Source organism: Lepisma saccharinum, chromosome 14 (assembly GCF_977018435.1).
Source record: "Lepisma saccharinum chromosome 14, izLepSacc3.1, whole genome shotgun sequence".
NCBI lineage: Eukaryota > Metazoa > Arthropoda > Insecta > Zygentoma > Lepismatidae > Lepisma > Lepisma saccharinum.
In genome coordinates, this window is record NC_139242.1 from 58,509,957 (window position 1) to 58,521,014 (window position 11,058).

Sequence of the window (11,058 nt, forward strand, 5' to 3'; positions counted from 1 at the left end):
AAACGAATATATTTTTCATTATTTAATTTATGTACTTGATAAATCTTTCGGGACCTGACCCCCTCCTAAATACGCCCTTGGCCAGAAGGTGTATCCTGGTACAGTTCCTTCCACTGAGTGAAGTGTCGTCTGCAGGGCTGTTGCATGAATCATTCGAATGGGCAAGTAAATAAAATCAACGAATCATTCAAACCCAAGAAAAGCAAATTATTGAAATGCATTCTCCCTGTGTATCGGTTGTTTTCCCCTCTCCTGTAAATGTTCATATTCCCTCGCAAACGGAACGGCGAGGTCTGGTTGGCAGAGAACGAAACAAATGCTGTCTCCAGCGCTCTTCTTATTGGTTGGAAACACGAGGAAGTTGCCAGCAGACGACAAAAGATCCTGTGGCGGGAACGATACACCAGGATAAACCTTCGGAGATATTCGCGATTAAAATTACCACCTGAGCGCTAGTGTCGCTTCCAATATGGCCACTCTACGTAGGATAGATCTTTGTTTACATTCAGTAGTAGTACGTAATAGCAGCGTGTTGTCATTGCTGGTATGGAATAAACGTTTAAATTACGCGTTATATTTAAATATTCCGAATGCGATGTGAATTCCAGGAACTATAACGAAGGTGAAACTAATGTATACGCACTGGTTTTTCAAAGCGGTGCTGTTTCATCTGCACTGCACCTCGGTTGTAACTGCCTAACTGAGGCTTTCAGAAATGATTTGAAAATAAAGCAATTCATCTGTATTGCAAAGCTTGGGAGGAAATAAATGAAAACATGCTGTTACAGTTTCTTCCCCAAAGAGGCAGGCTGGTTTAATAACAACACCGGATAATGATAATAATAATAACAATAACAACAATTTCATTGAGGCTATTTTCAGTCTTCACTAAAAATTAACATACTGAATGAAACAGCAACATTAGCATGTCAATTATGTTTTTCTGACTTACCTTTATGATTACAGACATTAATTAATTCTCAAAAACTATTTTCATCTTTGCACTTAATCGACTTGCACCTGTTCCAAATTACATACATAATACATTGTTTTCGAAAAAAAATTATATTCATAAAGAACAATTTAAAACTTACTTTCATGGCAATAAAATCATCTTTCCGAAAGATTATTTCGGAAAATAAAGTGAACAGACTCGTACATTCTTCGTAATTTCCTTGCCGCATTTCAGTTATGCCAATCTTATCAATCAGTTGTTTTCTCTGATTTATTTAAACATATCATTTTGTTGATTCCACGGAGTGGAAAACACATGTAAGCTTTTCACTTGTCTTGAACCACAAAACGATTTAGAGCCAAAAACTGAACAGTATACGCTACTTTGAACGGCTTCAACACGGCGAAGTGCAGCGAGGTGTTCTACGTGGAGTGGTTCCTAAAAATCTCACCAGATGGCATATCGGATAATTTTAATCGCGAATAGCATCCGCGTTATTGTCAGAATATACTTACGTCACAGGTGTCATGTCCCTTATCAGAAGCTACGCATATTTCCCGTTTATTTTTCTCGTTGGTCAGCGCCTCCTCGCACTCCTCATTTCTTACCACCATCACACTTAATTTCAAAAGTCTCGTTGATACCCAGCTGTATTCCTAGGAAGAAAAAAAACAGGTTTGCTTTTATCAGCCTCGCTTCCGTGTTTTCTTGAGCATACAATTCACTATGTTGCATTGGCAGAGTACAATTTTAGGATTTCATATGATTTTATTTGGGTCAGTGCTGCCTCCGAAGTCCTGAAATTCAAAATACAGAGTGTTTCAAAAGTGGCGCAACCCAAACCTTGATAGCTTATAATATAAAAATCGTAAAAGAGAGATATATTTACACCGGGTTTTCTGCATTATAAAGCCTCAATCATTTAGATATTTTCAATGCCTTATATTATCAGTTTACTTCATGCAGAAAACTGTATAAATTATTAAATAGCGGAAGTCAGCGTTAAAAATTTTCCAGAATGCCACTTTTGGCTGAGAAAAAATATGTAAGAAATTACCTAATGGTCGTAATTCGATGTTTCGTGACCCATGCCATTTTAATTTGTCATTTGCGACCAATATTGGTCATGTGCAGGATTTCCTGGATTTGTGACTGGAGATTATTTGTTTTACGTCAAGAAGTGCCATTTTGGGGGCATATCTTCTTAGGTGGCAACACTTGTAGGTCGAAATTTTGTCAACAGACGTAAGAATAGCACTGTACTTAGAAGAGTAACAATTCCTAAGGTTTACGAAATGATTTACCTTCTGCAAATAATAGCTAGGGATGTTATTTTTTTAACAAGAATGTTACGTATAAACATATATAAACATCTTGGTGGATTTTATCATTGCCACGTGTTTAGCGCCTTATCTCTAACTAATTTTACTCACCGTTCGACCCCATCCCATTGTCTTGCAACTCGTCCCGGGAGGTACCTCAAACTTCTTGGACGGGAGATTAATTTTATTGACATAAGCATTAAATTCAAATGGCTCAGTAACCTAAAGCGAAAGAAACAGTGAAATAAATTGTGAAGTATTTGACATTCTATGACTTATTAAAGTCAATTACAAGCCAATATAATTCCTAATAACATTTTTCATAATTTTTCCAAAATTAGTTATCATTTGAAGTCACAATGTCTATTGTTAGATTTCTTTTGCATTTCAATCTTAGAATATCGCTATTAGATGATTAGTTGAATGCGTACTGATGCCGTATATATATATTTCATATGTGTATCTATATTTATATAATATTATTTGATATATTAATAATATATTAATTAAATATATATTTTTCTATTATACTTCATGGCTTGTTAGTGCACAGTTATTATGCAAATAAACACACCAACGTAAAAATCAAAATGTTAGAACAATGTTTCAAATCTCTCTCTTCTGCATCACTTTGCAAGATATTTGCATGATTATTTATATTCTATTCAAATTCCATCTGTTTAAGTGACACTACTATAAAGATTAATAGACTAAGCGAGAGATATTATTAATATCGCAAATTATTGTAACAACATATTAGCTACGAAACGAAACTCACATCACAACTGCAAATCTCAAGGTTCAAGCAAATTCAAACATCAAAGGCAATTCTCTGCATTGTGTCTTGTTTTCTTAAACACGAACAATGCGTACTTACAAGTATCCCAATTACTTCTGAACTTACTTACCTTATAAAGCGCTAGATCATTCTGAACATTCCCAGGTATCATGAGAAAATCATCATGTATTATCACTCTCTCAACTGTCCTCTCCTGTTCCGATGGAAGAGCGGTGCTATTTTGTATCGTGACAGTTCCAGCTATTATTTTCTTCGGCGTACAGTCTCTTGTTAGTGGTATTGCTTGTCTGAAATGATCAAGAAAATGCACTAATTCTTAAGAAAGCAAAATTATATCAATAATATCAAAATTCACTAGTCTCAAGAACTTCTTTATAGACTTTATCTTTTAAAGGCCTTCATTGCAGTGGCGTGTTTAATAGCATTTGTGCATATGTTGACTCAAAATTGCATATTTTGCAAAAGGAAAGTACGTTCGAGAGGTCCCCGCACCCCTACTTGCATGTATCCTGTTGTGATAATGCTGAAAATTGGACTGTATTCGGTTGTTTGGGAATGTTTTCGTTTTCGTGGTTGACATCCCTGCTCTGAAGTTCACATACAATGCTCGCTCGAATTCGTATGTCAGTCAGTGATGCCAACCGTAGGGACATGTCCCTACGCATAGAGACTTTTCACTATATTTTGCCCGCGTAGAGACAGATTTTGCCAAATGAGGGAAAACGTAGGGACTTTGTTCAATGTTGTAAAATAAGATTTTATTGTGCAAAGGTGCAAATCTCCATCAGAATTTTGTAACATGTTATCGGTTACCAAGAACTTTGAAGGCAAGTTCTTTTTTGAAAACATTTCCACTCTCGCGAAAATAGTGCTAACTAACATTACCACATTCTAACGCAGAAACGGAAATAATATTTTCAATGTTAAGTGATACAAAAACAAAAAAAATAAAAATAAAATGGGACCAGAATTGTTAAAATTCTTTTCTAGTGATAAATTCTTCCCTTAAGGCACGTGAAGAAGACTGCAAGAAATACAGCATCACCAACCAACATCTATCTCTTCACAGCAGCAGCATGTATGACTTCAAATAACATAATCAACAGTAAACGACTCACCGTTGTTCATAAATTGTGGAAGCGTCGAGCAGAAAGTTTTGGTAAGAAAATGTGTATATGTTATCTTCTGTCTTTCATGCTCATGAGGTGGTGTTTTTTTTAGTTACTTTACTTGGCGTAGGGACATTTGGTTACTTGTAGGGACATTTTGACTACGTCTGTAGGGACATTGCCGAAAAGTGGTTTGCAACACTGATGTCAGTTGTTGCGCCATGAATGATGTGAGCGGATATAGTTACAGTGCTGACAATGAGAAACTTTAAGTGACATGGGTGTGGCACAAACGACAACTCACGGGGCATGTACTGTAACGTAATGTAAAGTTCCCAAATATGTTGTAATGTAAATAAATAGATACATATGTTACTATAAATAAATGTCATTTACACACACATATATATATAATCTAAGGGCACGGAGATTTCTTGGACATCCTGTACATAATGACTGTGGAGTGTATGGACTGAAGATACACAATAATTTTTATCACTAACGAAGATTGATTGATGTTTTGTTTGTTTTTTTACTTCGCGTTTCTGCCAGTTTCATTCTTTGTTACAAGAGGTGGTTGTATTCGAACTGTTCATTGATCCCAAGGCGTATTTAATGTTTAATTTGGAGTAAGACTAATTTTTCTTCGTTAACGAAGACATCCAAAATGTTAACCTTCCTTCCACGAAGTACATCCTGGACTGCAATTGTACTACGTTAATAGCGCTAATCATATGTGTTCACAATAAAATTTACTGTTGCAAACAGACTAACAAAAAATCATCTCATGCAGTTTACATAATAATACGTACGCTAAAAATTCCTTAACATGGCAATGTGCGGCTGATATAACCCAGTACTCTGTCACTATGACGCCCCCGCAGTGGTGTACGTATTGATCTTTCAGTTTATAGTGGATTGACACCTGCAAGCAAAAAATGATCTTAAGAAATGCTGTGAGAGGAATCAGTGAGAATCAAATGTGTACATGTGTAATATTAATTGACGACACCCAATAATAATAATAATAATAATAATAATAATAATAATAATAATAATAATAATAATAATAACAATGTATGAGTGCTCCATGTTGCGATTTCTTTTAGGACAATGCAACGAAATACTGTAGTTTACAGTACAGTCAACACCAACGGGAAATTTCAGAGTGAAACAAGCTGTAGTTACTGGAAGTATAAAAGCCTTGGATACAACCATGAATATCTCCATATCCTGCATGGATGCATGACCAACGAGGTACAATGAAGGGCACACTTGAGTTAACCTTTGCAAATTGTAATTACAATTAACTAACTCTGAAAACACAAACATCGAACTGCTATTAGATGCCCACTGAACTGCGACGAAAAGGTTCTGCGGAGTTGGCGACCAACTGTGTTCTGGAGGATTTCCCAAACTTCGGAAAACCATTCCAGAAGTCGTTGGTCGGCGAAAAGTAACTGATATTGAGTTTAAAAGCTTGTATAATAAATGTAATTTAATATAATGAATATACACGTATTTATGTGCGTCCACAGCTTCCTCTGATCTATATTTCGAAATTAATAGAAACAACTAACCATAAATGGAAATTCTTTTACAATCACTTTGTCTCCTCCCATAATTCGTAGGCCCTTTGATTCTTTCCTCTGGACATTTTCTGAAACAAAAAAATAACATGAATACATGCACATATGATTTGTACAGATTACCGAATATGCTATTCAAAAAAATGTATTTAAAAAACCACAGACACATTCTTATTATGCCATGTTCGAAATTAACAGTGTGGTTCTGACTATACAATTCGTACGCGTATTATACATTCTCAATTGGTGTGTGGTCGTACAAACAGCGTTTGATTTTTCGCAGTGATTCATATCCTGTTTGCAAGTATTAAAAAGGTGTCCTACTAGACAGCTTTGTTTATTGTATAGTGCAGGAAATACTAATTATAAAAAAAATATTAAAGATTGAAGATAGAGCTGAGAGACTTTCAAACTACTCTGCACATCATTTTTTTAAAAAATATTTTACGAAAGATTTCATGCAATTTAAAAACAAATGCTACGTTGGAAATAGAGATGGTACCGAGATGTTCTCGTTAAAATCTAGGCGAGAACGAGACGAAACCCTTCGCGACTTGTAAAGACGAGACTGACTAACTGTCCGAGACTTTGTCCTGATATTGCAAAGTGTATCTAAACAAAATTTAGTTTACTATACGACCTCTTCAGACATACAAAGAGGATTTTTAGCTGAATATTTACAGTAACCATATAGTCCATCCGTTAGTGGTAACTGTGAACCTGGGCTGCGTGGTTACATACACGTTCAGGATAAAATTTCTGTTTTCGAAGAGACTTACCGTCGAAGCAAGACGCAGAAAAGAAAAAGCGTATTGAGAAAAGCCTTAATATCCTCTATCCGCTGTAAAAGTTTGTTCTGTGACACGCTATGTATTTGTTTATACTAGTGTGTGTGTGTTTGTATTTCGATATGAGACCGAAACAAGAACGATACGGATGCGTATAAATCGTGACGAGACCGAGGACGATTGATTGATTGAATTTTTGTGCACTTTATGCACACGACGGTTAATCGGGACTGGACCTACAGTTTAAAGTGGGATCTGAACAACTGTGTCATGTGCCTCCACCGGGTATCGAACCCGTGACCCCTTGATTACAAGGCAATGGCAAGGGGCAGAGGACTACACAGGCATTCTCAACTCGAGACTACTCCGAGACATTTCCGAGTCACGTATCGATACCATCCTTAATTGGAAACCACATTATTCCTTGCAATTTAAATATATCTCCAAATCTTTTATATTTAATCATATGCACAAGTATATCCTTACCGATGCCTTTCCACTGTACTAAAAACAATGCGCATATTGCCTTCAGCGTCTTCATGGCCATCGGTACCTGTGAAGATAAATTTTGATTATGTTTTTATACCGTGGATCGAGGTGAGCAATAATTAATTGACTAAGAAAGAGCAGAGAGTTGCAAGTAAAATCACAGATACTTGAACAGCAGGATAAACTCTTTACTCGTATCTTTATTTTCAATTATAAATTCAGTACTATTGCGGAGGAAGAATTTATTAGCAATCCAAGATATTTTATAGCATTCATAAGTAACATATCAAGTTTTTTTTTGGCAATTGATTCAGTTATCGCAATTCTTATTTTGGGGGAAGAAATGCATGTATCATTACAGATTTCAGTGCCGTTGGGGGGTAGGGAGGGGGTAGAAAGTATTTTAGGAAGTAAAAAAATATAATTCTAAGCCGGATGGTGAGCTCTCACTTAGATGAGTGGTTAGAGCTCTCACTTTTGGTACTAGTGCTCCCTGGTTCGATCCCCGAGAGTAGATCCGAAATTTAGTCGATCTTAAAGTGGAGTTGTGAGACACCAGGCATAAGACACGGATGTTTGTGATGGTGTGGTGTCCTGATGCAAATTGAAAAGTAAAGTAAATAAAGGTATGGTACAAGTTCCCCGTGCACTTTGCACCGTGCCATGAGACATGTGGGTGTAGGGTCCCACATATTATTCGATCTCGGCCACTGCCTCTGCACTGACTGCAAGAGGGGTAAACATATGACCGTACCCCCACGTTCCTGCGCCACTGGTCTTATAGCACAATATAAATATTAACATAAACAAAGCGTACCTGAAATTCCACAAGCACCTCTTGAATGTAATGTGTGCTATATCATGTTGATTGCTTTGAGCCTTTTCAAAATCTCTTGCTACGATGTTTTGTTCACACGTTCTCTCAAGTAAAAAACGAACGGGTAAGTTACAATGGGCAGTGCTTGAAAGTACCACGATTCTCTGCTTCATATACATTGAATCGCGACCACGAAATAAAATAAAAAGATCACAATTGGAATTGGCCACGAAAATGCAACGTGCTTTAACGTTCGTATACAAGGAATGCAACTCGAAGTTTGCAAGTTTATGCTTGTCAGGGCAATAAAAATATTCCGAGAACAAAAAAATATATATTATTTCTCATGGTTATGAATTGAATTGTGTAGAAGACATAAAATCAAGCACAATCACTCGAGATAAATCTACATGCAGCAAGAAACTTACAAATGGAATTGTATGTATGTGTGAGTGAATATTATTTCATGCTAAATTCCTAATTGATATTAGCATTGAAATCAGACTGTAGCGTTGTTCATTTTATGGAATAACGCACAACACAGCAGAATAATAAATGATTTGGAAAAGTGATTCTAGTAAACCTAACAAAAAAAGTTGTAAAATAATAACGAAACGTTTGCATTAATACCAGAAAGGTAAAGAAATGTAATCACTCACAAAAGCTGGTCAGTTTAGGCTCACAAATTTCCTGGATTCGAACCCAGAACTTCCAGTGAAGATTTCGTTGCACCTAGTAATGGTACCGCTACCGAGTATGTAGAAACAATATCATGCCTGCAAAAGCTAAGTCAGACTGAAGTCATCAATCTTATCCTTCAGATCCGCACACATATGTTGCTTATCGTAGTTCTATTAGATGCATATGCATAAAAGATAGAATTCGTAACATATACTCGTATTTACACTTCACAGGAGATCTAGCTTATCCTTGTCGTTCTGCAAATTTTGTCACTTTCTAACAGAAATAATAATGTCAGTTGCAACCACGAATCTTCGCCAGATGGTTGCATACATGTACAGTGGGATCCACTAGTATTACCGTGCAAATTGTCCATGACTATTTTCATTAATTTTTCTCTTACATCCTATGTGTTTTTAAGCGATGGATTTTTATATATGCTGGTGCAGAAGTAGTCAACAGCTTGTTTTGAGTTTTCTTGAAGCTCTTATTAGGTCAAATAAAGTGAACGAACATGGTGATGGACAATGTGTACGGCAATACTCATGGATCCCACTGTACATATGGATAAAAAATGTAATTTTTCGAGGTTTGGTAGCATCGAAATGAAAAAAAAATAAGAAGTTCAAAATACTGCCAAGGTAAAAGTTTGTTTAAAGCCCAGTTTATGCTTAAATAGGCTAATCAGAACTGAATCTGCAGTTTAAATAAGAATCTGAACAACTGTGCAATATGTCTCCACCAGAGAATGGAACCCGGGACCCCTTTATTACAAGCCAACAGCGTTGTCACTACGCCATCGGAATGGATCAAAATGAGCGAAGTGACATTAAGAAAAGTTGTCCGTTTTTGATTGATTTGGTTCATTTTACTTCGCTTTTGTGCCACTTTTGGATAATTTGCTGATGACTGATGATATAATGAAATTGATGATTGGACACTCACAAACATCCGTGCCCATGCCATCGTAGCGCAATGTGCTAACCACACCGCCACGGGGGCTGGCTAAAAAAAAAATGTTATCCGCCTTCATGTCCTCTACTCCCTGTGAAAGTTTATTGACGATGTACACAACATCCTGTATACATCCCACCCCCACCCCATCATACACATGCTGTGCCCATTCCAGAAATAAATAATATGGCTCCTCCTGTTCACTGTTTCTATCTATCCTGTGCCTGCTATTGCTATTGCTATTAGGACGTGTCTGTTGAGGTCTTCCCTGGCGTGCACCTCCTGAAGTGGAACATTTTAACTGGGGGGGAGGGGGGGGGGGGTGGTCGAGGCTTGGAGTTAGTTGGTTTAACATCGTGACAACGATCAACTGGGAGAATACACACTAGAAGGGCCGGAGCGGTCATTTTGACCGCAAGCTAAATTTAATTTCCCACAATGTCCAGTCTTTTGCGAATTTTGAACTGGCAATTACTGACTTTTCATTAATTAGGATGTACTTGTTATACACAAGAAATTAACTTTTCAAATATTTCAGTAAACCGTTATATGGAACACTATTCCTAAAAGCGCCAACAGCGGTCATTGTGACGCTGTATATTTTGCATAGCAACTGTTTAGCACCGCCATTGATTTCGAGTACAACAATGAATAGGGTTTTTTGTTTGTTTTTTTGGGCTTACGTTTCGTTGCCAAAGGAAATAGTTAGTTAGCATTTGTCTCTTGTTAGGTTAAGACGTTCACAAGAATGTTTCATTCGCTTCGTTTGTCTGCTCCACAGATACTTAATGAACTGCGACAATTACAGGAGGATGAATCTGATATTGCGGATGATTTCTCTGATACAGACATAAGCGTAGATGAGTTTGAAAATCCAACAGATAAAGAACTAAGTGATTCTTCGTCAAGCAGTGACCCTGAAAATATTGGAGATTCTGACATTCCTTGCAATGATAGTGAAATCGGGAGTTTAACAGAGACTGGTATGGGAGGAATACGAAGGACTTCAACTGGTTCAGGGCATCAGGACGGATTTGACATTGACACCATCATAGCTCATGCCATTCCTTGCTCCAGTAGAGGTCGCGGTAGTACTGGACTTCGTGGCACTGGGCGGGGAGTCAGAGAGGATACATAGGCAACCTCTCTTTCTGAGCCAGGCACACAGTTTATTAGTAAGGACGGGACTACACTTTGGACAGTAATTTGCAGTAGTGAAAATAATGCTGGGAGGTTGGCAGCACAAAACGTACTGAAAGAAACAGCAGGACTCACACCACATTCTAAACGTAATGTGCAAGAAAACTCTGTGTCTAGTGCTTGGCGTTTATTACTGAAACCGAAGCCCGAAATAAAACTGGAGACAATGGTTGGTCGATTTCACTGGAAGAGTTGGATGCTTTTGTAGCTTTATTATATGCTCCAGGAGCATACAATACTTCACGTCTTCATTTAGATCTTATGTGGTTATCTGTATGGGGTCCTCCCGTCTTCAGTCAGACCATGTCAAGAAATAGGTTCAAAGAGATAATGAGGTATGTGCTTTTTATGTACG

The 11,058-nt window shown here is 37.2% G+C and overlaps 1 protein-coding gene across 2 annotated transcripts in view; it reads right to left on the reverse strand.

Annotated features, from left to right (window-relative positions):
* Positions 1-7,986, reverse strand: part of LOC145998561 (uncharacterized) — a 35,840-nt gene extending 27,854 nt beyond the window's left edge. For both annotated transcript variants that reach the window (XM_083134989.1, XM_083134988.1), the window contains exons 1-7: positions 7,869-7,986; positions 7,049-7,115; positions 5,766-5,845; positions 4,998-5,110; positions 3,186-3,363; positions 2,389-2,499; positions 1,471-1,611 (exon numbers count right to left, since the gene is read on the reverse strand). In XM_083134989.1, coding sequence (XP_082991115.1) covers positions 1,471-1,611; positions 2,389-2,499; positions 3,186-3,363; positions 4,998-5,110; positions 5,766-5,845; positions 7,049-7,109 — 684 coding nt within the window. In that variant the 5' untranslated portion in view covers positions 7,110-7,115; positions 7,869-7,986. The remainder of the gene's footprint in view (positions 1-1,470; positions 1,612-2,388; positions 2,500-3,185; positions 3,364-4,997; positions 5,111-5,765; positions 5,846-7,048; positions 7,116-7,868) is intronic.
* Positions 7,987-11,058: the final 3,072 nt, after the last annotated feature.